We start from the raw sequence: 27,126 nt of genomic DNA on the forward strand, positions 1-27,126 counted from the left end.
AGGGGTTACATGGCCAGCGAACAAGTCACATCACCATCGGTACCAGGGGGATGCAAAGCATTTACCCAAACCGAACCTGTCTGACGTGTCTGTGCCTACGTGCGTGCGACCGTGCGTGCGTGGCTGCTGTCTGAGGATTGCCCCCAATCCCCTGGACGTGGGAATGGCTTCAACGCATGCGCCACCACCAGTCCGCCACACGCACCTCTGAAGTCCTAGTGCAAGCAAGATTAGAGGGTGGTGATAAGCGTGTTGCACGTACGGGCACGCATCGGAACAGGTAGGGGCTACCCTGCATCCGAACTTCCGAAGCCGGGAATGAACACGCCGGTCCACCGCGTGTCCTACGTGCACACACACATATACACACACACACACACACACACACACACACACACACACACACACACACACACACACACACACACACACACACACACACACACAAAATACACACAATACACACGCAAGGCGCGGCGCCGCAGCGAGCTTAGAGGCCAAGCTCGCTGAATGCTGACGGTGCCCGCGCGACTCACGGCTCTTCCGAATTAGTTTTTACTGATCAGGAGGATGCCAGAAGGTAGTGGCATTACAGGGAAGCAGGACAGTGCTCGCGAGTCGGCATCGCCGTCGCGTGGGCCCGGCGAGCAGCCAGGCTTTGCATCTCCTGCCTCGGAGACTCCTAGCTATCCCGTGCCTAACTCCTTCGCAACCTGGTCTCTCTCGCCCAGCTCGCCTGAGTGCGCGATCAACGAGGCGGAATGGAGAGAGTGCAACCCCCTCTTTAACCAGGAGGGCTTTGACCTATTTTCTTCATTCCTCAGAAAGCTCCGCGAACTCCGCCTCAAGTCTGGAGGGCCTGAAGGGCTGGGCCACATGCTTATGTGGATGTCGGGAATGGAGGCGCTACTGGACAGCCTGTTCATCGGCGCTGACGTCGAACTCAACCAGCACGGCTTGGACGAGGACAAGCTGGACAATGCGATTGCCCTCGTGCAGCGCCAGGTGCGCGGCCTGCGAGCCGAGCACACGGCCCGCGCCCGCGCGGCACGCAAACACAGCTTGCTGCTGGATCAGCTTTCGGGCACCGTGCAGCAACTGACACAGCAGCTGAACGCATTCGCGGTCGCGACAGCGGCCGTGCTGGAGGTGGAGACTGGCGGAGGGAAGGGCCTGGCCCCCAGTGCCGCATCGTCCGCAGCGGCGGCTGCAAGCCGCCTGGCGCCCCCGCCGGGCGGGCCCAAAGCCGCCGCTGCCCCACACGCTGCGCCTGCGGCAGGAGAGGCCGCGAGGCCGAACCCGCCGCAGCCGCAAGCGTGCACACACCTGCCGCCGCCGCCACGGGCGATGGCGGCCAACAAAATACTGCTTCGTGGCGCAAGCAGCGAGCAGGCGGAGGCGATGGCGCGCGGCGACTTCTCTGCTCTGGGCCTGGGAGAGGGCTCGATGGGCATGTATGAACGTCGGTGGCGGGCTAGCAACGCGGGTCGCGTTTGGAATGTGGAGGTAGTGGTGACCAGGGATCAGCGGGCGGCCTTCATCAGGGCTGCGGCGCAGATTAAACACACCGCAGGCGTGACGGTGGCCCCCTTCCTGACGCCGGAGGGGCGGGCAGCTAGGCGCGCGCGGCAAGCCCAGTTCGACAGCCTGGTGGAACGGGGTCTGCAGCCGTACTGGCGGGGCACGGACATCGTGACTGAGGAGGGGGACCGGCGCTGCGTACACCCCGTGCAGTAATGCACATGGCGGATAACTGAGAGGGGCGCGCATTGTGTGTGTGTTTAAGTCCAGCGGAAGTTAGGCTTGTTGTGAATGCAGGGCTAGGACACAGACGGTTTTGGTTATTGATCCTCTCTCTCACTTTGTGGCTGCCCTTAGGCATATCCTGCCCTGTGGGGAAGGGAAGGTAGCTAGTGCCGGCGGGGTGCTTGTTTTGCGGTTGCTGCGGCCACGTGCCGGACTTGGACGGTACATGACTTTTTGCTAGGCGAACAAACAATGCATAGTGGCCAGCTGCCGGCTCGCAGCAGTGTTGATATAGACGGAGGTGCGGCTTCTAGGGCCAAACCGACGTCTCACAATATAGACAGAGGTGCGGCTCTTAGGGCCAAATCAGTGTCTAACCACAATAGATGGAGGTGCGGCTCCTGTGGCCAAACTGACGTCTAACGCTACGCGTAGGCTTGGGAGACATGTACTGCCAGACCAATGCGCGACAAACAAGGTGCTAATGCGCCCCTGGCACTAGCAACTACGGGTTGTCCGGATACACGATCACGTGATCTGATAAACAACTGTAAACCGTTGTCACACACACACACACACACACACACACACACACACACACACACACACACACACACACACACACACACACACACACACACACACACACACACACATCCACACACGCACACACAGCCGTGACATATGAGTTGCCCGGCCGTGCCTGGTGCCATTACCCTATGCCAGTGCGCATTTTTGGGCTGAGCCCCCCCAGCGAAGCGTTCCAGGGGTTCCGAACCGTTCGTTCGTGCGTTCGTTCGTTCGTTCGTGCGTCGGCAAAACATAGCATACTGGCGCAAACCGCGACTGCTACGTATTAGTATTTGTTAATGCCTATCGCATGTAAATAGGTGGCAGGGAAAATTCGGGCGGAGCGAGAAGTGCCTTCGCGGTCCATGGACAATTGACTTTCGCGAGGTCGCGAGGAAAGCATCCGTTGCCCGCTGATATGCAGTCTCTATGGCAAACTATGTTGGCGGCAAGCAAAGCGGGGAAGTATATCGAAAGTTTTGAGCGACTTGCTGAGCCATGCCTGCTAACGCGCCAGAATGCCGAGAAGCCCCGAGGTCGCCCCCGCCCCGCGCCCAGCCCTTTGAGCGTGGGGCGCCGGGGAGGTGTTGAGTATGGCAGGAGGCGAAAGAAATGCTTGGGGTGTTTGGGAGCGTGACAAGGCACGCATGCGTGGCGCGGGAAATCCCGCACGGCCCCAACCCGAGTGTCCCTAGCCGATGCGCCTCAGCGCCTGCGCGTCGTAGCGGCATGGAGGCTCTGACGGGGCGTTACACGCCTATTAGCTCCCAAGCGTACGGGGGCTCAGCCCATTTTCCAGCTGTACAAATAAAGCTGACACCCCTTGTTGTTTGTTTGGAAGCATCTTCGGTATATTTCCTCTCAGCAGTACCCTCTCACGAAGCAGCTCACAGTCCTGGCACAACGCCGCCAGCACACCTCAGCCTTCCCTGAGCGGCAAAGCCGCAACAGCAACAACAACTTTCAGCACATTTCAGAGTCGGCTGCTCCTGAGGCCACTATGCCGTATGCTTTGCCGGCAGGACCGAATGGCCCGTGGCGCCTGGCCGCCGACTTGCATGCCGCATTCCCTTCCTGATAGTTAACAACACATCACACGACGTCACATGACACAAAGCACACGACAGACACAGCCTGGCGAGCTGCCTGCTCCTGCTGCCAGCTCTCCCGCGCAACCAGAGTATCGGGCAAAAAGTAACTTGCTTGGCGAGGGACCGGACACCGGCCCTTGAACTATCCCCTGCCATCCCGCAACTAGCTCTGCAGCACAGGCAGCCGTGTTCGCCCCACGCCACATCAGTTCCGCAGCCACTCGCGGAAGCCCGGGAACTGGAAGTGGAACAACGCATCACTCAGCCGCACCGCTGACATGAGGTCGATGTCATCCTGAGGGCCAATTATAGTGTGCGAGCAAGTAACGGTGTTGCAAATGTGTTGTAAGTGATAATAGTGAGCGATCAAGTAAGGGTGTACGGCATCACGTCAATGGAAACGACAGTGCCGTAGCAGTGGGATTGATGCTGGAGCGAAGACCAAGAGTTCATCAGGTCACCCAGACCAACATCCGCCACATTCACCTTTGACCACAAACACGCAGTCACGTGTCCCTTGACATACAGACATACAGACACACACACACACACACACACACACACACACACACACACACACACACACACACACACACACACACACACACACACACACACACACACACACACACACACACACACACACACACACACGCACACACACGCACACACGCTTTGCTGCATCGCATACACTGTCTTTGCGCAACGTTTTCCTTGTGCTCTTTAACACACGCACACACACGCACACACACACGCACACACACGCACACACCTGCTTGTCCTTGTCCGCCAGGAACCGCAGTCGCGCCACGGCTGTGTACGGCAGCACCAGCAGCTCGGCCCGCTCCCCCACCCCCGCGTGCTTCAGGCGGGCCGACCAGCCTGCCACAGCGGTGCGGCGCCAGTGGGGCGGGACACATGAGTGAATGAGCGAACGTGGACGCACATGTGCACACACATGAAGTTGTCCGGGCGGCATGGGCGCGCATGTGCTTGTCGTTCTCCGTCAGCTTGCAGGGCACAAATCCGACCGCCACTCCCCTTGGCTCTCCTCCAGCACACTCCCGCGCTCTCACACACGCACAAACGCACTCCTTCACAATCCTTCACACACGTACGCACACCCTCCTACCTGCCGAGGTGGCCGCAATAGCCGCCAGCAGCTGCCACTTGGCCGCCACCGCATTCACGTGCTGCCCCAGCAGCCGCGGCTCCGCAACCAGCGCCGCCGCCGCCGCTGCCGCCGGATCTGCGTGATACGCCGCCGCCGCCGCCTGCTGTCGCTCCCGCTCGCTTCCCTGATGATCTGACTGCCGGCTGCTGCTGCTGCTGCTGTTGCCGGTGCCCGTGCCGGGGGCTGTAGCGGCCAGGGCAGTAGTAGAAGTGGCAGTAGCAGTGGCTGTAGCAGTGGCAGTAGCAGGTGGCGGCGGGAAGCGCAGGGCGGTGCCGAGGCTCGCGGCCATGGCTGTACAGTGGCGGTCGATGTGGCAGGAGGAGGCGGCGAGAAGGTTGGGGCCGGCGGGGGCTGCCAGAAGCACCTGCGTGGGTTTGCCGAAGATCAGCACACAAGGAATGAAAAACAACCTCGTCACACGTACGCACATGCGCGCGCACGCGCACACGCGCAAACCAATGATACAAACATACCGCATCGCGTAGCCCGCCATGCGTGTTTGCTGTTTAACACACACACACACAAAACATTAGATAGCTTGCTTGCTGCACACCGCCCTCTTCCACCGCTGCCATTTCACATGTCCGTGACACTTCTGTGCTGCCGCCCAATGCCTTTCCATTCCCACGCTTATAGGTGAGCTCGACTATGACCAGCGGGCGGGAATACGGGAATTAGGTGTGCTGGGTAAACGTTGTTTAGCGCGCCCAGGGTGCGGAGCATGGACGCAGGTGCATAGCGGGGTCAGGCCGAATGGTCGCCCGTGGGGTTACAGGCTTATCGCGGGTAAGTATGACTACCTGGGTGACGGCAACCACGCGACGCTCGGTAAATTGGTAGGTATCGGTAAGTAACTCCGGCGTCGTCTGGGCGGGCTTTCGCTTCGTTTTTTTAACACACACAAAACAAAACAAAACAAAACGCACGCACATGCGTACCTGCGCCGCGCTCAGCCGCGCCTTGGCCGCCAGGTGCGCCACACGGCCCGCCACCAGCTCGGGCGGCGTGGTCAGCAGGCTGGGCTTGGCCAGGACCAGCGGGGCCGTCAGCGCGCGCAGCGGGAGTGCGTGTGCGGGCTGGGGGCGTTGGAGGTGGTGGTGGTGGTGGTGGTGGTGGTGGTGGTGGCGCTCAGGTTGCGGGTGGGGTTGCGGGGCCGCAGCCGAGGAGGAGGAGGCCGAGGAAGTGGAGGAGGAAGAGGAGGAGGGGGTGGTGGCGGCTGATGGTGCCGCTGGCGCGGCACCACCAGCAGAGGCGGAGGTGGAGGCGGAGCCGGAGGTGGCCTCGGCTGTATTTATATCCGCCGCCGCCACCGCAGCCGCTGGCTCCAGTCGTGCAGACACCTCCTCCAGCTCCGCTGCCGGCAGCAGCGGTGCCAGTGCGGCCTCCAAGGCCTGTGAGGTGCGGTACATGGCCGGGCGTGTGTTAGAAAACACGAGAAAGGGCGACCGCAGACTGTGTGTGCGATGCGTTGCGTCGTGTGTGCGTATGTCAAGGTACTTGAGTACACATGGACAGGACACGGCACAACAGCCTCGCACTCGCAGTCGTCTCCCTGACACGTGCGCACTTGCAAGTAAGTGGCCCCACGCCCGCTCGCCCATCCGCCCCCTCCGCACACGCGCGCGCGCGCACACACAACGCACGCCCGCCCGCCCGCCCACACACTCGCCACGCACCTCCAGCTGCGACTGCACGGTCTCGGGCGGCGGCGCCAGCAGTGCCCCCGGCGCCGCTAGCACCGCCTCCAGCAGCTGTGAGTGACGCAGCGGCAGCGAGGGCCGACCCGCCTGTGCGCGCGAGTGTTTGCGTGTGTGTTAGAAACGAAACGAATCGCCCGTGTGCGTGAAAGCATCTCCGGCAGAACCATCTAGTTAAAACCACACATTGCCCGACAGCTCCCATGCAGGATTGAAGGATTGAACCTTGCTTAGGGGCTTCCATGTTCGCGGCGCGCGTGCTTCCGTTGCGCTTGCCATACGGTCACAGGCCAATGGGCAGCAGACGCTGAGCCGCCGGCGCAGCGCCGCTACCAATGACACAAACGTACGCGCAGCACTAGCCCAAGTCCCAGCCTAATCCATCGTGCCCTGACTTGCCTCGCCCCGCACGGAGGCTGCCTGAAAGCTCACACAGATGAAAGCCATTTCCTCTGCATCCTTGTGTGTCATGTCGTTGCCTACTGAAACCACGTTCGCTCGCGTCCTGTTACCCGCAGGCTCCCCTATCTCAGTCCCCACCACCATCCCCACTTCCCGTGGGACGGTGCAAACAAGCTGAGACCATCGGAACCACACACACACGCACACACACACACACACACACACACACACACCGCCTCACCGTGAGCAGTGCCGCCGCCAGTGCCTCCAGCCGCGCCGCCGCCTGCTCGCCGCCCAGCGCCAGCACCGCCGGCTCCCTGGCGGCCATGTTGACCACCTCGCTCAGCGGCACATGCAGCACCTGTGCAGTAGTGGTGGTGGTGGTGGTGGTGGCGGTGGTGGTGGTGGTGGTGGTGGCGGTGGTGGTGGTGGAGGTGGTGGTGGTGGTGGAGGTGGTGGTGGAGGTGGTGGTGGTGGTGGTGGTGGTGGTGGCGGTGGTGGTGGTGGTGGTGGTGGAGGTGGTGGTGGAGGTGGTGGTGGAGGTGGTGGTGGTGGTGGTGGTGGTGGTGGTGGCGGTGGTGGTGGTGGAGGTGGTGGTGGTGGTGGAGGTGGTGGTGGAGGTGGTGGTGGTGGTGGTGGTGGAGGTGGTGGTGGTGGTGGTGGTGGAGGTGGTGGTGGAGGTGGTGGTGGTGGTGGTGGTGGTGGTGGTGGTGGTGGTGGTGGTGGCGGCGGTGGTGGTGGTGGTGGTGGAGATGGTGGGGAAGGGGAGTATTAAACCACCACAAACTCAAGATGACCCAGGGCACGCAGGCGAGCAGGCACGCAGGGGGGGACGGGCGGGCGGCTAGGCAGGCAGGCAGGCAGGCAGGCAGGCAGGCAGGCAGGCAGGCAGGCAGGCAGGCAGGCAGGCAGGCAGGCAGGCAGGCAGGCAGGCAGGCAGGCACGTGAGTGGCCGGCACGGACGGACACAAGGTGATTGATGTGGGGCCAGAAGCCGCACGCATGCGTGTGCACTCCACCGCGTGGGGAGCCGCCGCAGTATGCCGCCGCCATCCATTGGGCACAACGGACATAACGCCTCAGGCGCACCTTCCCCCAGTCCCTTCCCCCCCTTCACCGCTCCGGCTCCCGGCGCATACGCAACAGGGCCGCGCGAAGACACACACACACACACACACACACACACACGCACACACACACACACACACGCACACACGCGCACGCACACGCGCACACACACACACACACACACGCACACACACGAGCACGCACCTGCCCAAGCTCCCTCATGTTGGCCTTGAGTCGGTCGGGCTGCAGGAGCAGGCGGGGGTCGGCGGCCACCAGCTGGGGCACCACAACCCGCTGTGTGTGTGTGGGGGGGGGGGGGATATGGAGGGCGGGGGAGGCAGCGGAGGGGCCGTGAGGTGGGGTGGGTGGGGGCGGGGAGTTAGCCGTCCATGGAGATCGGACGGAGCGCGTATTTCACGAGTATGGGGGGAGGGTGTGGGGAAAGGGGGAAAGGGGCAGGCATGACCAAGAAAACCACATGACGGCATGGCCGCATGGGTTAATGCCCGTAACGCCGTGCAGGGGGCGGGGGCAAATCGGTGAGGGACGAGACAGGGGCGGGAGAGTGGGTAGGAGGCACCGTGCGGGTTTGCCAGGGCCAGGGGCGACCCGGAGAGCAGAGCCGGGCAAGAGGGTGGCGGCAGCGCGCGGTGCCGTACACGCCCGCACTCTCCTGCACAACCCATTTTGGTTGGTTGTCTGAGTTTGGTTCAGCTTGAGCTGATACTTACAACCCTCCCCGCGCCACCCGTCCGCGCCGCCTCCCCCCCATCCCACCCCCCCCCACACACACACCTGCAGCCCTGTGAGTGTCGCCACGGCCTCCAGGGTGGCCTCCAGGGCTGCCGGGCTGAACGCGAACAGGTCGGGGCAGCGGCCCACCAGCGCCATGAGGCGAGGTGCGGGCAGGCCCAGCACACGACACAGCGCGGCGGCGTGGGCCGTGGGGTCTGGGAGGGGGCGGGGCGGGGTGGGAGAGCCGTTGGAGAGTGTGGAGAACAGAGAGGTGTGATTACAGGTATGAAGTGCCGACGCCAGAGGGAGGGAGGGTGAGTGAGGAGGGGAGAGGTGTGTGTTGGTGCCATTATCCGAAGGTGCCACCGAAGGTGCCACCGAAGCAATTGATACAGAGGTGCAGGGCACGGGGGGGGAGGGGGGTAACATGCCCGAGAGCTCTGCGCAGGGTTCAGCAGCCCCCAGCACGGCAGCAGCTTGCCCTGTCCCATGTGACTCCTGGCGTCGCTAAACGGGCTCCTGATAGCCTATCCTTCAGTTACTCCGGCCCCCTCTGATGTTCCTGCATTTCCAGTGACTAACCCATCAGGCTACTGGCCGTGTCCATCACTGACCCAGATCGCTGTCGAGGGTGAGGCAGCCGCACAGTTCGACACACCCACCCGTCTGCTGACTCGAAGCCGACTCATCCTCACTGTCCACAGCTCCACCTGCCCCGTCACCGCCGCCAGCCTCGCTCTGACTGCCGCCGCCGCCGCCGCCACAGCTGCTGCCGCCGCAAGCCACCGTGTGCTGCGGCCCCTGTCGCCGCTGCGGCACTCCCGCCATGCGCCAACCGGCCTCCGAAGACAGTGCGGCGACATCCAGTGTTGGAGCTAGTGGTGGGCGCTGTGGTGGTGACGGCATTAGTGGCGGCTCCGCGGCCGCTGTCGCTGCAGCGTGAGCACCTGCGGCTGACCCCGCCGCCGCAGCCGTGCTTGCAGCTGTAGCTTCAGGGCCAGCACGGGTCTTGCAGAGGCGCCGGCTGTTGCTGCTGCTGCTGCTACTACTGCTGTTGCTACTGCCATTGCATTGTGAGGTGGCTGTTGCGTTGAGGAGGGCACGTGGGGAGGCAGTGGGCGCCAGGCACCCAGTCAGGGCGCGTCGGCAACCAGCCAACGGAATCGGCCACGCCGCTGCTCCACAGCCCGATGAGAGCTGCGTACTTGTATGAACCGTCGCACGCATAGTAGCAACCCCTTCTACAGAGTTCTGCGAGTCTAGCACCGCGAAATCAGCGCCACAACCGAGCGATTCCGGTCAGGCACTACAGTTCGGTCGCATGACAAACAAGAAGCATTTGTTATTTCATGGCTGCTGCATTTTGTGGCACCGCAAAAGATGATTGACTGACGAGTAGTCGGGGAACATTCAATTGACTAGTGGCTCGTGTGGCTTTGTCCTTCTCCTCTTGGCCTGTATTTCAGCGTTGGCGAACACAGCGTGCGGAAGCTGTATGACTACAAGGGGGCGCGTGTTCGCCGTCTGCACCGTGTGTATGTGCACGCTCGACACGCGCTTGGCCGACCTCCCATGCCGACCGCCCCGAGTCGCCCCTCGGCGTTGCCTTTGCTGCACAGCTTTTGCAGGATGCCAAAACGCGCTACTTGTCAGTGTCCTCTCCTGCTTTCCTCGACCTGCTCTCGTCCCAAGTCTGGGCTACACCTGCCCGGCCCTTAGTCCCTCTGCCTGCTGCGCCCGCCGCCCTCACTCCACCAGCGGCCGTCACCTGCCACAGCTATCCTCACACAACCATCCGCACGCAGCCATCAGCCCTTAGCACACAGGCCCCCGCCAACCAGGTCCAACAGCCCCACGCTTATCTCCAAGCCTACGTCGCGCCCGTGCCCCACCCTCCAAATCTCCATACCAAAACCACAACAGGGGTCCACGCAGCGGGGCACGCGGCCTAGCTGGACCCGGTCCCAACAGCCCCACCCCACCACCGCTGCCTGTCTGCCTGCCCCACACTCACAACGGCGTGGCGCCGCGAGCCTGACGCATCTGATTCAGTTTCACCAGCTCGGAACAGGCCTTGCGGTGGCGCCCCTGCGTCCAGTGCTCCAGCTGACACGCGCCGCAGCAGTAGGTGAGCCGCCGGCACCGCGAGCAGGTCTTGCCCGCGCCGGGCGCAATCAGCGCGCTGGGGCCGTCCAAGCTGCGACAGAACGAATTGCCGCAAACCGTAGGCGCCGCTACAAGCGACGGCGCACTCTGCGCGCCACCCGCAGCGCTGCCGCTAGCACCAGCGGCAGGGCCGCTGCCGCTGGCGCCATCCCCAGCTGCCGCGCCCGCACCCGCCGCCGCCGCCGCCGCCTTCCCCCGGGCCGCCGCGTCCACCTCCAGGGCGTCACACGCCAGACGTAGCGCCGCCGGCGTCCAGCGCAACGCCTCCCAGTTTTCCTCAAAGATGCGCTTCTGGATGCGCAGGACGAGCTTGCTAAATGCGTCCTGACCGCGCGCCACCTGCTCCGCCATCAGCGGGTGCGCCGCTGCCCTCACCGCCGCCGCCGCCTCGTAATTGGGCATGCTCCATTTGTCGACGCCGCCTGCCGGCGCCGGCAGCAGCAGCCCCTGAAGCCACGGCCGCTCGTGCAGCGGGCCCCAGCGCTCCAGATACGCCAAGGCCCAAGGCGGCAGAAACAGGCAGGGCAGCGCGTCTGGCGGGCACAGCCACACGCCGCTACCCATCCTGCACCACACCACGCAGAACGACTGCACCTCCATCAGATCGAGCACCCGGCGCGCCACGACCGCGTGCTCGGTGTCAGTCAGCGGCCGGCGCGGGCCGCCAACATCGATGGAGAGCTCCTGCGCGCTGCCGCCGCCGTGGCCACCGGCGCTGCCCCCACTGGTGCTGGCGCCAGCGCTGCCAGAGCCACCGGGGCCGCGCGCAGCCTTGCGGCAGCCGCCCTCCACACCAGCAGCCGCCGCGGCAGCACCAGCACTGCCGCCGCAGGCCGCGGCCCGTTTGATTTGATGAAAGACCTCGCCGTATCCATGGAGACACAGAACGCTGGCTGCGCCCACCTGCTCCGCCCACTCCTCCAGGAACACCGTCGCTAGCAGCCGCTCCTCAGCAGGCGGCCAATCACCTTTATCGTCGTCGTCACCGCTGCCGCCGCGCGCCGCGGCGCCCGCCTGCCGCTCTCCAGCACCCCCGGTGACGGCCGCCCGGCCACCGTCGCTGCCGGTCATTGCGCTGTTGCTGATGCTGCTGGTGCTACTGATGCTTGCGTTGGCGCCGCCGGTCAACACCTGCATCTGCCAATCCGTCTCTTTCAAGTCGGCGGCGTGGAAAGCAAACCAGGCCTGCAGTACGCACTTAAAGAAGTTCTCTTGGGCACTAGCCGCCTCCAAGGCAGCGTCGAGCGCGGCCAGTGGTGACGCCAGGCACGGCTCTGCAGGCGCGGCGAAGAGCGACGGCACGCACAACAAGGTGAGCAGGGTATGCATCGCGTCCTGCTGCACGTGCGCCGCGGTGCCGGCGGGAGGCGCGCCGCCGGCCGCCGCCAGCCAGGCTGGGTCGATGCGGTCCGGCAACAGCCAGAGGTACGCGGATTTGATGGCAACTGGCGCGTCATCGCTCGCCTCGTCGGCAGCGGCGTACGATGCTGCGTCGGCAGCCGCATCCGCGGCTGCATTGCCGTCTGCGGCGCTGTCTGCACCTTGTTCGGTGCCTGCGTCTGCGCTGATGGCCGTGGCACCAATGCCGCTGCCGTTGGCCTCACCGCTTCTGCTTCCATCTGACATTGTTCGAGGCTGCTGCTCCCGCTGCTCTGAGGGCTGCTGCTGGTGCAGCTCCTGCTGCTGCTGTTTCTGCTGCTGCTGCTGCTGCTGCTGCTGCTGTTTCTGCTGCTGCTGCTGCTGCTGCTGCTGCTGCTGCTGCTGCTGAGCGGCAGGGGCGGCAACGTCGCGCGCGGCGTACAGCTGCTGGAGCAGGGACGCCACGACCAGCTTCCAACAGCCCCCAGCCGACGCCCCCGACACCGGCAAGCGGGCCACCACGCCGCATGCGGCTTGACGGTCTAGGTCCGACATTGTTGTCGGTCGCACTAGGCGCATGCGAGCCTCCTTCCACAAGCAGCGCAGCACGCGGCCGATCGTCGTCAGCAGCGGCACCAGCTCCGCCACCGCCCCGTGCGCCAGCGCCGCCGGAAACACGCCCGACTCTAGCAACAGCGAGCAAGCGGCTTGCGCGGCGAGCAATATGTGCTCCTGCCACACGAGCTTCCCGCCCGCGCCCAGCGCCGCCGCCGCCAATGCCAACGCCCCCGGGTCCTCACCCACCTCCTCAACCGCCGCCGCATAGGCTGTCGCGAGCGTCGCAGTCGCCGCAGCCCGGCGCGGCGGCAGGCCGCCCACCGCCCGCCGCAGCAGCCGCTCCAGCATCGGCAGCAGCCCCGCGTCCAGCGCGCAGCGCAGGCTGTAGCTGCAGCACGCGACGCCTGCCGCCTCCGGCTCCTCCGCAGCCGGCGCCGTGTCGCTCCTGACCAACAACGGCTGCCGCTGCGGTGGCGGCGGCGGGAAGACTCGCGGCGGCGGAACCTCGCCGGCCGCATCCAGGCGCAGCCGTAGAAGCAAGCTTGCTTCGTTGATAAGTCCGAGCGTGTTGACTTGCCGATTCGCATTTACAGGCATTTCCACCAGGAGTGGCAGCGCCGCCACCACCAGCTGCCACAGTCCCGGCAGCCGCGCCGCCGCCTGACGCGGCCGCAGCTCCGGCAGCAGCCGCAGCAGGAGGCGCAGCAGCTTAAGGGCGCACTCGAAGCTGATTCTGACGCCGCCGCTGTCATTGCTCCCCGCGCCATCCACAACTCCTGCTACGGCTCCTGACGCTGCTCCTGTCACTGCCACTGCCGCGTGACGACTTCGGGCGAAGACTGCGTGGCACGTCCGGGCCGCGATGTCGTACACATGAACTGCGGCTGACGGGAACGGACACGAGTGCGGCAGCAGGGGCCGCGGGCTCTGGCCCGGCCGGTGCCCGTGCGGCGGCTGCGCACATGGCAGCACGCCGCCGCGGCCCATCACCGTCGCCTGCAGCGCCCGGGCTGCTATTGACGTTGCGCGGACGAGCGTAGACGAGGGCTCATCCGGCCATTGCAGTCGGAGAGCTTCCGGCAGCCATGCAGGGTACTGGAGCCACAGCTGTGGCTGGGGCGCCGCTGCCGCATTCGCCGCCGCCGGCGCCCTTGCGGGAACGGAGTCAGCGCCGGCGCTCGCCACGCATGCGAGCAGGAACAGCTGCACCGCGGGACCACACAGCAGCAGCCGCGTCTCCTCCGCCGCAGCTGCCGCTGCAGCCGCCGCCGCGTCGGCATCGGCATCGGACCGGCCAGTGGCGATGCCACTCTGCACCGGCTCGGTGAGAGTGGGGTAGCGGTCGGTGCTGGCACACAAGGCCTCCCAGCGGCCTCGCGGCCCAGACAGAAGGCAATCGAGGACGTCAAGAAGCCGCTCCGACGCTTCCCGGTGCATGTCCCACGCCTCTTCCAACACCAGCAGCAGCGCAAGGCAGTGGGCGTCGGCGCCCTGACCCGCCGCTGCTGTCTTGCCCGCCGCTCGCGGCACTTGCTGTCTGCTTGGCGCCACGGCACCGCGCGCCGCCGCCGCCATTGCTGGTGGTGCTGCCGCCGGTGCTGCTGCTACCGGTGTTGCCTGTGCTGCTGCCGCCGGTGCTGCTGCCACCGGTGTTGCCTGTGCTGCTGCTGCAGCTAGGCTGTGCAGGCGCGCAGCCAGCCGCAGCAGTGCCGCCGCGGCGTGCTCTAGCAACCCGCTGCGGTCCAGCGCCGAGGCCAGCTCGGAGCCAGCCCCGCGATCATACGTCATCAGGCTTGCGGTCGTAACGTGTGTCAGGGTGGTGAGTAAAACCCACATAGCCTGATGCTGCAGGAGCAGCAGCTCTGCTGCCGCTGCGGCGTCGACCCCGCCGCCGCTGCCGCCTCCGCGGTAGCTGCCGCCGCCACCGGCCCCGCTGCTGCTGCCACCGGCGCTGTCGCCATCAAGTCTGCCAGCCACGCGCGCGAAGCCGTGTGCTAGCACGATCAGGATGTCCCCGCGCAGAAGGGCGATGCCAACCGTCCCCGTGGACTCTTCATCCAGCAACATAACCGCGTTCACGCAGACGCGCATGGTCTCGACCGCTCCACACTGCAGCTCAGAATCCACCGCGTTGCGTACGCTGACATGAATCGCGCTCACGAGGTCTCGGCTAAAGCCGGGGCTGAATTCCTCAAACTGAGCAAGAGCTGCTCGCCCATAGGCCTCTCTATGCTTTTCGTAAGCTTGATCTATCTCAGCTACGATATCTTCGTCATACGGGCCAGCAACGAGCCGCTTCGATAGCCGCTTGATTCTTGCGAGGCTCCGCTCCATGGCTGCAGGTGAAGGAATGTGCATATTTTGATATATCAATTTCTGGAACAATTCACATGCAAGGCGCAACGACACTGAACAGAGCTGCATGCCTGCATCTCGTGTGCACCGAACATGGGCACATACAGTAGGCACACAAGCGCTACAAGCACTCGTGTAGGGGCACAATAACATCAAGCGGACACAAGGAATAGGCATTGGGGGGGGGGGCTTTGTTCCACTTCGACCGTGCAAAGGGATACAGTGGGATACCCATACCCTGTACATGTCTGGCTGATGCCCCCATAATATGGCCGGGGCAACGGCCACCCCGGCGGCGGCCGCGGCCGGGGCGGCCACGGCGGCGGCCGCGGCAGCGGGCGTGAGTGGCACGATGACCGCCGTAGAGGCCACCCCTATGGCACCCAAATGGTGGTAACGATCCTGACGATCCCCGGACAGGGGGTAACGATTGTTTCGGGCCCGCACGGCCTGGCACACCCAGGACGCAAGCCGAGCGATGCTGTGGTCATCTATTAGCTACTTGTCATGCATACGCACATTGCGGACTGGGCGGAGTGCCTTTCGTCGCCGACAAGCGAACATGCCGACATTCTAGTCTGCAAAGTGCGTATTGTAGTGACAGTTTGTGTTAAAACAGTCTACTATGTGAAGTCTTAAACTTATGTAGTCTTTGCGCTCGCGAACGAGGAAGTCTGGGGGCTGTAGGCCGACTGTGTGACATTGTGACAGGGACCCTTGGGCGTGGTAACGACCCTAAGCCAGGGGTAACGGGGCCTTCGCGAGGGTTAACAGGGTTCCTGCATGGGGTTCTCGCGGGCCTGACTTAACAAGCACCGTGTACCTGCGGCGGGCGTGGAGCCGGCCTCGCCGCCGGCCGCGCCGGTGTCAACGGCGGGCTTGGGTGGCATCGTGGGCCCGGCGGTCCTGCCCGCGGGGTGGAGCAGCGACGGTGGTGTGGGTGATGAGGGCCTGGCGGGCGGCGTCGGGCAGGGGCTGCTGGGGGATGCGGAGACAGCGCCGGATGTCAACGCGAAGCTGCTGTGTCAGGGCCGGCGGGGCGGTCCTGGCGACTTCATGGACGTTAGCTCGGTCGCCCCGCCCGGGGGCAGGCAGCAGTAATGCGGCGGCCGAAGCAGGCCGCTCCGGGGCCCCGGCCCTTGCGGGTGGGGTCGCATAACGTGCGGGGGCTGCGGAAGCGGGTGCCCCACCTGGGGTGCTCGCGCCTGCACGCCCTGCTGAGCTGCTGGGAACGGCAGCACCTGGATGCGGAGTGCTGTCGAAATGCGAACGCGAATGTGCGCGACACGAAGAGAAGTTGTAGTCGCTAGCACGCATAGAAGGCCGGTTAGCAGGAGGCGGTCACAGCAGACATGTTACCTCATCCAGACGGTAAACGCCACGGGCAATAGAGGAGCGCCGCCGACCCATCACTGATATAACCAGGTTGCGATGGCTAGGCTGTCGGACGGCTGGCGGGCTGGCGCGGAGCGGAGCTGCGGGGCGCGCGGCATCCGAAACCAACCTGGAAAACACCAGCGCCACCGTCGTCCAGCAGCACATGTGAGGGAGGGAGTGAGTGGAAGCGTAAGAAACCGGGAAGGAAGCAGCGGGCCAGACAGGAAGCAAAACAGCACAGCAAGTAACCGCGGGCTGGGCGGCTGGCTGTCGCTGCGGTTGGGGCTGGCGCGGGCTGGAACGGAACTATGGAGGCGGAGTGGACGGAGCGGAAAGCAAGTATGTAAATGGGGAGGAATGAATACGTGTGGCAATGCAAGTACTGGAATCGGGGAGGCCGCGTAATAGTGATGACAGCGCGATGGCTGCATGGCTCATCCCGGCGGTACTGCACGTGGCATGGGCCATGTGGGCATGAATGCAGAGAGCTACGTGGGCTTGGCTGCAGTCTGGTACGCAGGCAACACGCAGCAAGGCACCATAATAAACCCCGCAAACAGGACAAACAGGACAAACCAGGACAATCGACGGGGCGGACCGCAATGCGGTTCCCCACACCCGTCGAACAAAACCGGCGGCTGCACAGGGTAGCAGCGCCGGCCGGGTGGGGGATGCAATGACAAGCATGCATGCATAAGTGCCACATGCGTATGAACTACACCCTGGATGTGGTATGTCTCCAAGAGACGCACGTTCTTGACTCGGACATTGACCTTGTCACGGCGGACCTGGCGGCAGCCGCTCATCGGCTGCATGCACGCGAGTGGACGGCGTGGTGGGCGCCGGCCCAGAAGCCGGAGGGCCGTCGTGTTACTGGCGGCACGGCAATCCTCATTCGGTCGAGCCTTCTGCAGCAAGGCGCCATGGTGCTCACTGGCGGCGCAGCTGCCGTGTCGGTGGCGGACGGCGCGTGGGCGGGCCGCGGTGTTAGTTTGCAGTTGCAGTGGGGTGGCCACACCTTCACGCTGACGTCAGCCTACTTTCCCCTGGCATCCACAGCACAGCAGGCTTTCATTCGTGAGTGGGTGGGCCTGCGGGCGTCGGGCTCGGGCGAGCACCTCCTAGCAGCTGACTTCAACTTTGTGGCAGATGTGGCGCTAGACACAGTCACTGGCCGGGCGCGCAGCGACGGACCCGCAGCCGCCGCGCTGGCGGCGGCGTGCCCTGGCCTCATTGACGTGTTACGGCGGCGCCACCTGGCTCGCCGCGTGTGTACCTTCTTCCACCCCCACGGGGCGAGTCGGCTGGACCGCATCCTGTGCAGCGGCGGCCTCGAACCACAGGTCCTGGAGTGCGGCGTCGCCGCCGGGGTGCCCTCCGATCACATGCTTGTGACGGTTGCCCTTGCGGCGTCGCCTGAAGCCGCGCCACCCGCTCGGAGCCTGCCCAGGGCCCACCTCGGTTTCCGGGACTTCAAAGACTTGGATCGTGACTACCGTGCCTGGCTGGGTACGGCCCTGGCGGCACGCCCTACTGATCCTGTTGAGCTGCTGGAGTGGTGGCCGGCCCTTAAACGGGCTGCCGCCACGTCCGCCAACCGCCTGAGCCGGGAAGCTGTTACGAGGCGTGTGGCCGCCAGCCAGCGGGAGGCGGCCGCGCTTGAGGCGGCGGCAGCAGCAGCCGCCGCGGTGGAGGCTGGCGGTGATGTGCAGGTGGCGGCGCAGGCGGCCGTGCGTGCCCGATGCACGGCGGCGGAGGCCGCCGTGGCCGCGGCCGCCGGCGCGGCGCGACGTACGCGCCACGCGTGGCTGCGTGGCGGCGAGAAGCCCTGCCCTCTCCTCACGCGCATGCTGCGGCCGGCGGGTGGGCCGCGCGTGATTGCCAAGTTGAAACAGCCCGATGGCACCACTACATCCGACCCCACGGTCATGGGGCAGGTGATGGCGCGGTACTGGAGGGACGTCAGTGCCGCGCCGCCGCCCGCTCCAGACGCCCGCACGCAAGTCCTGGATGCGCTGCAACAGCACGGGCGCCGGTGTACAGCCGAAGAGGCGGATCAGCTGGGGCGGGTTGCGGTCTCGTCGGCGGCGGTGCGCGCGGCGCTAGCCGCTGCGCCGGCTGGGCGCGCGGCGGGCCCTGACGGCATACCGGTGGAGTTATACCAACACTATGACAGTGAATTTGCGCCGGTCCTAGCGGATGTGTTTACGGCGGTGGGGGAGGGGGCTGGGGTGCCTGACGGGCTCCTGGATGGCGTGTGGTCTTTCTTCTTTAAGTCGGGCGACCCTACCGAGCCCTCTAATTATCGCCCCATCACGCTGACGGATACCGATTACCGCACCCTTGCCCGGGTGTTGTGCTTGCGACTGCAACCGGTGTTTGGGCGTATCATTGACCCTGAGCAAACTGCGTTTCTGACGGACCGTCGCATTGCCGATAACGTCCTCTTGCTCCAACTTACTCCTGGCCTGTTGAAAGCCGCCAAAAAGGCACCGGCTGTGGCGGCCTTCCTCGACTTTTACAAGGCGTATGATACGGTGGACCGCTCTTTTCTGCTCGCGTGCCTGGAGCGCATGGGCGTGGGGGCGGGCTTTCTTACGTGGGTGTCCCGCCTGTTAACTGATACGCGTGGGGCGGCGTTGGTGAATGGACGTGTGTCAGGATGGGTGCCGTTGATGGCGGGCGTGCGGCAGGGCTGCCCGTTGGCTCCGTTGCTCTACCTCGCTGTGGCACAAGCCCTCCTGTCATGGCTACGCAGCCGGGGGCATGGTGTGCTCGCTAACCTTGCGTCGGTGCTGGCGTCCCAGTATGCGGATGATTGCACGCCGTTTCTAGAGGGGGTTCAGGCGGTGCCGGGGTTCCTGGCGGACATGGATGTGTTTCGGCGGGCGTCTGGACAACGCTTAAACATGACTAAAGTTGAACTGATGGTGATGGGGACGGTCGGCGGTGCTGGCGCCCTGCCGGCCGGCGTGGCTGGCCCGCCCCTGCCCCCTGGCTGGCGTGTGGTGCCGGCGGCCAAGTCACTAGGGGTGCATTACGGGGATTGGGGCGCACTCTCCCCACCAGTTACATTTGAGGCCGTGTTGGGGGTGCTGAGCAAAATCGCGCGCATGCCCGTGTCCATGTTTGGTCGGGCGGCCGCGGCGTCGGCTTATGCTTTGGGCAAGGTCCTGTATCATTTGGAATTTGCGGGTCTTCCCCAACTGTACGTTGTTGACCGGCTGCTAGCCAGGGTAGCGGCGGTGGTGGACCGGCGACTGTCGCCGGCCCAGTTTGATGCCAACCCCCAGGCACGCCCGCCTGGCCTCTCCATTGAACTTATGCAACTGCCTCCGGCGGTGGGGGGGGCGGGCCTGTTACCGCTGGTGCCGCATGTGAAAGCGCGGCACGCCGGTCTCGCGGTACGGTGTGTGTTGGGTGTGTGTGGTCTGCTGCCGTACGTGCCCCCGTGGACCCGGGTCGCGGCGGCGTGGCTGCGCCACGTGCACCCGGCGGCAACGCCCCTGCGTTTGTTGGTGCGGGGGGCCGCGGACCGTGTGCTAAATAAGCCGCTCACCCCGGCGGGCAAGCCCTTTGCGCGCCTGCTGAAAGCCATGACTGAATTGCCCGCGGTGACCCTTGTGGTGCCGCCCGAGCCGGGCGCGTGGGTGAGTCATGTGCCGTTGTGGGCTAACCCGGCGCTGTGTGAGGACGGCCGCACGTGGGAAGTGGCGTTCGCGGATTTGTTCGCTCTGCCGGGACTGGCGTGTGTGGGCCAGCTGGTTGCAGCGCATGACGGCCTGAACGAACTGCGGCAGGCATTGACACGCCCTTGGGCGGAGGGCTCCCGGTTTGGTGAAGCGTGTGTGGAAATGTATGTGACTGCTGTGTGGCGGCGGGTGCTGCACTGGAGCACGCGGGCGCGCCTGCCGTCGCCCCTGCTGGGGCCGGCGTCGCCTCAAGAGGCGGCCGACCGGTTTGCGGCGGCGGTGGCCCTTCTCCCCGCTGGCTGGGCTGCCGCCGCGCGTGCCGCCCAGCTGGCTCGGGGGCTTGCCGCCGCGCTGCCGCTCCCGGCGGCCGACATCGTGAGTGCTACGGCGGAGTCGGTGCAACAGGTGGTGCGGGGGCTTGGCTGGTTGCAGTGCGGGGGGCCGCCCATCCTGCTCACTGCCTACACGGTGCAGGTGGGGACCGTGCTACAAATGGCTCCACAGTTAGCCGCCCTGAAGGCTAAGCATTTATTTGCAGTATGTGTGCGATGCGGGTGTGTCGGGGGTGGGGGCTGCCCTGGCGGCGGGGGCTTTCGTGTGCACCTTGGCCCGCTTGTGGTCGCTGAAATGGGAGAATCATCATAAGGAAGCGCTGTGGCGTGTGGCCGCCAACGCTTGCTGGGCGTTCCCACGGCATGCTAGCGAGCGGGCGCGAGGCGTTGCTGTTGACCCGTGTTGGGCGTGTGGGGTTGACATGCAGGATGGGGACCGGCGTCACTGGTTTTGGGACTGCACTGTGGCGCTGTCCCTGCGGGAAAACATGGGAATGGCTATGGGTTTCGTGCCAGAGGATGCTCTAAGTGCCTTCTCTCGTGAGGAGTTGTGGTTGGTGCGCCCGCCTGCGGGGCTTGCGCCACCTGTGTGGGATGTGGTGTGTCTCGCTGCTATGTCTGCCCTGGACTTTGGTCGGCAGCGTATGGTTATGGCCGGGCTGGCGGCGCGAGCGAAGCTGCCGTCGGCCCGGGTGCTGAGCATTGGACTCGCCGTCGTAGCTGACTTCTGGGGTCGGCTCCAGACGTTTGTGACTTTGGGTATCAGGCCGAAGGGTTGGGACACTGTGCCGTCTGCGCATCCTTTCATCTCTCGGGCTGTTGGTGACGGCATGGTTTTGCGCTTGCCGTATGACGCTGATTCCCCGCCTCCCTCGCCGTGAGAGGTTGTGCGTGGTTGGTGGCTTTGTGTGTGGGCAGGTTGCACGCGTGGGCGATCGTTCTAGTACCTGGACGCTTGCGCCCTGGTCAGTGCGTGCGCTGTGCGTGTGTCCTGCGGCCTAGACGTTTCCCGGCACTTCTGTGCCTAGGCTTGTGACGTTGAGGCACAGCGGTGGGGCTCTGGCGGGTTGAGGCTTGGCTAGGACTCACTGTGCGCGGAGTCACACGGACTTTCCCGCGGGAGGGTTTGCAGCAAAGTCGGGGTTGGTGGAGTCATGTTGGGCCCTGATAGCATGTGATGGCTCGGCGTCTTCGGGTGCTGGGACTGTCCCCTCTGTAACATCCGCATTCATAATATGCCCCCGCTCGCCGCCTTGGGTGCTGGCTGTGGGGTGACTGGGGTCCTCGTGTTCGTCGTGGGTTGCGTGTGGCTGAGTGTTTGGTTGCACTGCCGGTGGCTTGTGCACGCCAGGGGCACCCCTGGTGCCCGCCGCCGGCTGTGTTGCCTGCACGTAGTGGCGTGTGGCCTGTGCTTTCCGGGCCTGTTTTTTGATGGTGGTGGCGTCTCAAAAGCCTGTATGGTGCGGGTCTTGCACTCGGGTGCCTGGTTTGGCTTCGTCTCACTGTGCGTGGAGTTGCTGGAATTCAGACGAGAGAGTATGCAGCCCAGCCCGGAGGTGGCTTCTGGTCAGGGGCAGGACGGAGTCCCTGGGCTTATGTTAGTCCAGATAGCATTCGGTGGCCCCTGCATGCTTGCGCGCTCGGGTTGTCCTCTCTTGTAATACACGCAATCAGGATACTGCATGCTATGCGTATAGGCTGCGGCTGATTACCGTCACCGGGCATCGACATGGCATGGCTCTCGTTGAGTACCCTCCTCACATTCGTCATGTCACACCCACCGGCGACAAAGTTTCCTCGTGACTTCGGCGCTGCACTTCCCGCAGCCGGCACCTTAGCCGGCACGCCGCTCGGGCATTGTGTATGGCACGCTCGGAGCCCGTGTCGGAGTCTACTCCAGTCCGTAAGTCCGCTCTAGCGATGTCAAGTTAACGGCAGCATCTCTGACAACTCATACACAAATTTTTCACAGACAAATATTCAAGAGTAGCTACGAGACTGCTTCAGCTGTCGCAAACGCAGAATTAGCGTACCGCCATTACTGTGTTACAAAATGGGCAGCTCTTGACTAAGTCTTTCTACTATTGGGTTCACCGGAGACAATCTTTGTCCTGAGTGACTGAGACAGTTTGCCAGGGTTAGCACAAACGTGGAGATGGCCAATTCTAGTAGCTACCAACTGTGCTTATGACAATAACAAGCATGGTGGAGTTGTTGACGGCTCGGGCCTGCGCGCTCTGCCTTGCATACTTTGTTGCGATGTTTGCAGCAGCGGCGACGAGTAGCGCGAGCCCGGTGAGTACGCATGTCTGTGTATCAGCTACATTCGGCTACATTCAGCTTAGTTCTGCACGCAGTTCTAGCACGTCGGGCGCCAGTGCCCCCGACATCCCACCCGAATCCTCCGCCCCGCATTGCCTGCACCGGAGGTCACGGCCCAATCGCGCCCCACGCCCGCAGGCTGTCAAGTATGTGAGCGAACGGGAGGGCTGGCAGCGGGCCTGGACGCACGAAGCCATGGAACCCATGTACAAGTGCGTGAGCTGTTATGGAGCGGGGTGGCGGGTTAGGTTGGGGGCGGCGCAAATTGGGACGGGGGCTACCGAGCCAAAGGAACCGGGTGTCCGCCGTCGCTGACTCGTGGTCGTTCCTGTACCGCAAACACGCACACACAGTCACGCACACGCCAACCTGGCCACCCGCCCCAGCCACCACGGTACACACGCGTACCCGCACCCTCCCCCCTAGCTGCCCTAACCCCGACCCCGCAGCGCCGTTCCTTCCTTGTGCTCACACGCACCTTCCCCCTTTCCCCCTTCCCCCCACAACTCACACACACACACACACACATACATATAGACACACACGTAGTTGTAGGACACTCGCATGCGCTTGCACCCTTGGGATCGTGTGGACACTGATCCCCACCCAAGGTTAGTTAGATGGGCGTAACAGGTGCTTCGGGTAAGTATGGTCTCGGCTCGGCAGGTCGGTCGGCTGCGGTAAGTATACTCTGAAGGTAATCCGCGGCCGTAATTCTGCATCGCATACACTGTCCTACGCGTAATGTTTTCCTTGTGCTCTTTAACACACACACACACACACACACACACACACACACACACACACACACACACACACACACACACACACACACACACACACACACACACGCGCGCGCGCAGCGCCAGCCTGTATCCCGACCTGGCGGTGTTCGCGGGCCGCATCCGGCTGCTGAGCGGGCTGGGCATCGCCAACCAGCTGCGTCGCTACCACATGAACAGCAGCCGCGTCAAGAGGGGCACGGCGGTGGTGGTCGTGCGCGGCGGCAGGTGTGTGGGGCACGGGGAGGGGCAGGGCGGGGCAAGGGAGGGAGCGGGTGCGGGTGGGTGGGGGGAGCGGGAGCAGGTGGGTGGGAGGATGCAAAGGCGGGGGGCGGCCGTACATGCAAGACGGAGCAATCACAGGGCGGTGCTGGGGAGGGGGGCCACGCAGGTGGCTGGTGCCAGGTAGGGCATAGGGCCGGTGGGCGGAGGTGGCGCGAGGGTAAGGGTTGAGGGTTGAGGAGGTCTGGAGGGCAAGGAGAGGGCGGCGGGGGGCAAGGGCCAGGTTCAAGGGTGCAGGGGCGGGGTTGTCTGTCTGGTGGAAGACTGGGAGGCGCACCTGCGGCACGTGTTGTGCCAATGTGCTGCGCGCACGCAGGCGTGTGTGGTGGGCCACAGGCTTCGGTTGTTGGGTGCTACTGCATGGCCGCACATGCACATACCCACATGCAACGTACCCACATGCACATACCCACCGGCTGCCTCCGTTGCTGCCTCCCCTCCCCCGCTGCTGCCTCCCCTCCCCCGCTGCTGCCTCCCCTCCCCCGCTGCTGCCTCCCCTCCCCGGCTGCTGCCTCCTCGCTGCCGCAGGGTGACGGGCCTGACCTTTGAGGACTTCAACCCGGCCTTCCGGATACGGGTGGGTGGGTGGCTGTGGTAGAAACTCCACCTCACACTCGCCCACTGTGTGCACCCACCGCATCCCCCTCCCCACACACACACCCCGTGTCCCAACCCCGCCCCCACTCCTGCCCCCTCCTGCCCCTCCCGCCCCCCTGCCCCGCAGCTGGACTCTGTGGTGCGAGAGCTGCAGCGGCACCAGGACGCCGGCCACATCACACTGCCCGACTCCGTGTTCATACTCAACACGCGGGACGTGCCCGTGTGCTCACTGGGTAGGAGGCGGGGAGGAGAGGAGGAGGGGAGGGAAGGAGGGGAAGGCGAGGGGAATGGGAGGGGAGGAGGCGGGGGAGGTGAGGGGGGGCATTTGGTGACTGAGGCAAGGCATATTGGGGTGGGGCGGCTTCGTATGACACGATACGACACGACACGACACCTGCCGTGCTGCACCGTCTTATTTGTATGTCATGTCTTGCAGATAAGATGTGACATGTGTGTGTGTTAAAGAGCACAAGGAAAACATTACGTGTGCGTGTGTGTGTGCATGTGTGCGTGTTAAAGAGCACAAGGAAAACATTGCGCAAAGACAGTGTATGCGATGCAGCAAAGCGACGGTTTCCGGATGTTACCTGAAGTTACCTCGCATGTGTGTGTGTGTGTATGTGTGTGTGTGTGTGTCGCCGCCCGCAGGCTACTGCCTGGTGCCCATGTTCAGTCCGGTCAAGGAGGTGAGCGGGCAGGGGCGTGGGACAGGGGGTGGGGTGCGGGCGGGGGCGGGGCCGGGGCAGAGGCGGGGACAGACGGGCAGAGGCAGGCGGTGGAGGAGGGCAGGGGGCAGATGCTGGGGAGGAAGACCGGCAGGATTCACGCGAGCGAGCGGCCATCGGGGGGGGAGGGGCCGTGGGGCCCCAGGCTGCTGGCTGTGTTGCCGACATGGCCTGGCCCCTGCTGCGTCTCCCCTGTCAACGCTTTCTTAGCACCATGCACACAGCCACACACATGCACACATACACACAGCCACACACACACACACACAGCTGCATCGCGTACACTGTCTTTGCGCAACGTTTTCCTTGTGCTCTTTAACACACACAGTGCTGCATGTGCTGCCCCGCGCGTTGACTTTCCTGGTGTGCTCCCGTCCATCCCCCAACACTCCTCCTCTGCCCCAACCCCCAGCACGACTGTTTCCTTACGGGATTGGTTCAGATTTAACCCCAGACCCCAACGTGCGCTGTTCCTCCAAGACTGCCTACGCTCTACAACAACTTCACCTACTCATATGACTGCAACCCCCAACCCCAACCCCAAACCGCCAACCCCCCCTCTACTTCGCTACACTTCTCTGTACCAATCTTTGCAACCCCCAACCCCCCACCCCTGCCAGGTCCGGCCCGGCGGCAAGTCGTACAACGAGGACTTGCTGGTGCCGCACCTTGCCTACCCGGCCGATGAGCTGGTGGAGGTGGAGCCGGCGGACAAGGTGGGGAGGGGAGGGGAGGGGAGGGGAGGGGCGTTGATACATGCGGCCCTTCCTTTGCGACCATCCCACACACGTCATTACGCTTATTGCTGCTGCCTGGCCAATGCACCGACGTGCCGCACGTGCAGATTCCCCGCGCCGGCATTGCCATCCACGCGGACGAGCCGGCGGGCAGCGAGGGCTCCTGCCGCTGGTTCGTGCGCAAGTTCGCGCGGGCCGGCGGCGCCGCGGCCCAATGGATCGACGTGTTGGAAGCCGGCGAGCTGATCAAGCAGCAGGTGCAGGTGCTGGCGGCAGGCGGGGCAGCAGCAGCAGCCGGAGGAGGAGGAGGAGGAGGAGGAGGAGACGGAGGTGCAGAGGCGAGGAAGGCGATGGAGGTGGCGGCGGGGGAGCGGCCGGTCAGCGGCATGGTGAGTGGGGCAGTGGGGCAGTGGGGAGCGGTGTTGTTGTTGCGGGCACACAGGAGAGGTCGGCTCCATGCCCGCTCTGCAGCTGTGCATCCCCAGGGTGCGTCCCCTGTCTTCCACCCTCCACTTCCTTCCTCAGCCTCAACCACCTCACCCTCCTGTACCGCTTTTCCAAACATCCTTGCAACCCCCCGTCCACCCCCCAGTCCGCCTACCCGGCCCCCGCCGCCTGCCTGGCTCGCTACCAGGTGGCCCTCAGTTGTGACAGCCAGGCCGCCAACCCCGGTCTGGCGGGGCTGCTGGCGTCCAACAGCCTGGTGCTCAAGGTGGGCGGCAGAAACACACACACACACACACATGTACGAGCACATGTACACGTGTACACATTTGGACACACACAGAAACACACACAGGGCCCTTTTCCTTGTGCTCACAGGGCCGCAGCAACTGGGCGGAGTACTACTACCGGCTGCTAAAGGTGCGCGCGTGGTCAGTGGGCACACACACACACACACACACACACACACACAGTGCTGGGGAGGGGGCAGCGAGGCGCAGAGATGGGAATGCGGGGCTGGCGTTGGGGATGAAGGAAACCGCTTGCCGCCGGCCCGCGTCCGGAGGCGCGGGTTACCCCGCTTGCCCCGCTTGGGGAGCTGTCGGGTTGAAGGCGATGCGACGTCCCACCACCCCTCCCAGGGTTGCTTACTGGGGAAGTCGCTAAACTGTGACTCATGCACTCCGTCGTGCACAGACGTGCTCGCCTCCCCGCTGGTCTGGACAGCGGCAATTCCATGTTTCGCGCAAACCGTTCGCATGAATGGCTACCCCCCCTACCGTTCGAATGAATGGCTACCCCCCTCGCCCTTCGCTCTTTTGCATTGAATTTGGTCTAGCATGGGCGCTAGTATCTACACACACACACACACACACACACACACACACACACACACACACACACACACCGTCT

The 27,126-nt window shown here is 64.4% G+C and overlaps 4 protein-coding genes across 5 annotated transcripts in view; 2 read left to right on the forward strand and 2 right to left on the reverse strand.

Annotated features, from left to right (window-relative positions):
* The first annotated feature begins 452 nt into the window (after window positions 1-452).
* CHLRE_07g346200v5 (uncharacterized protein) lies at window positions 453-2,312 on the forward strand. The gene has a single exon (XM_043064462.1). It carries the CDS (start codon window positions 571-573, stop codon window positions 1,735-1,737), a length of 1,167 nt encoding a protein of 388 aa, XP_042923030.1. The 5' UTR covers window positions 453-570; the 3' UTR covers window positions 1,738-2,312.
* A 741-nt stretch (window positions 2,313-3,053) lies between these two features.
* On the reverse strand, window positions 3,054-9,922 carry CHLRE_07g346250v5 (uncharacterized protein). The gene is made up of 9 exons (XM_043064463.1): window positions 9,146-9,922; window positions 8,544-8,698; window positions 7,953-8,042; window positions 6,922-7,041; window positions 6,258-6,368; window positions 5,520-5,972; window positions 4,540-4,945; window positions 4,180-4,289; window positions 3,054-3,702 (listed from the first exon to the last, which is right to left on the reverse strand). The coding sequence occupies exons 1-9, from the start codon at window positions 9,708-9,710 to the stop codon at window positions 3,613-3,615; spliced, it is 2,100 nt and encodes a 699-aa protein (XP_042923031.1). The 5' UTR covers window positions 9,711-9,922; the 3' UTR covers window positions 3,054-3,612.
* Window positions 9,923-9,976: 54 nt separating this feature from the next.
* On the reverse strand, window positions 9,977-14,932 carry CHLRE_07g346300v5 (uncharacterized protein). Its single transcript, XM_043064464.1, has one exon. It carries the CDS (start codon window positions 14,655-14,657, stop codon window positions 10,494-10,496), a length of 4,164 nt encoding a protein of 1,387 aa, XP_042923032.1. The 5' UTR covers window positions 14,658-14,932; the 3' UTR covers window positions 9,977-10,493.
* A 7,080-nt stretch (window positions 14,933-22,012) lies between these two features.
* CHLRE_07g346317v5 (uncharacterized protein) overlaps window positions 22,013-27,126 on the forward strand; it is a 6,622-nt gene continuing 1,508 nt past the window's right edge. Inside the window, exons 1-10 of one of the 2 annotated variants that reach the window (XM_043064465.1) lie at window positions 22,013-22,617; window positions 22,783-22,856; window positions 23,508-23,654; window positions 24,237-24,285; window positions 24,433-24,541; window positions 24,957-24,994; window positions 25,654-25,749; window positions 25,878-26,159; window positions 26,363-26,482; window positions 26,593-26,634. In XM_043064465.1, the coding sequence (XP_042923033.1) occupies window positions 22,525-22,617; window positions 22,783-22,856; window positions 23,508-23,654; window positions 24,237-24,285; window positions 24,433-24,541; window positions 24,957-24,994; window positions 25,654-25,749; window positions 25,878-26,159; window positions 26,363-26,482; window positions 26,593-26,634 (1,050 nt within the window). In that variant the 5' untranslated portion in view covers window positions 22,013-22,524. The remainder of the gene's footprint in view (window positions 22,618-22,782; window positions 22,857-23,507; window positions 23,655-24,236; window positions 24,286-24,432; window positions 24,542-24,956; window positions 24,995-25,653; window positions 25,750-25,877; window positions 26,160-26,362; window positions 26,483-26,592; window positions 26,635-27,126) is intronic. The other variant, XM_043064466.1, reaches the window with a different exon arrangement.

This window comes from Chlamydomonas reinhardtii, chromosome 7 (assembly GCF_000002595.2).
Source record: "Chlamydomonas reinhardtii strain CC-503 cw92 mt+ chromosome 7, whole genome shotgun sequence".
NCBI lineage: Eukaryota > Viridiplantae > Chlorophyta > Chlorophyceae > Chlamydomonadales > Chlamydomonadaceae > Chlamydomonas > Chlamydomonas reinhardtii.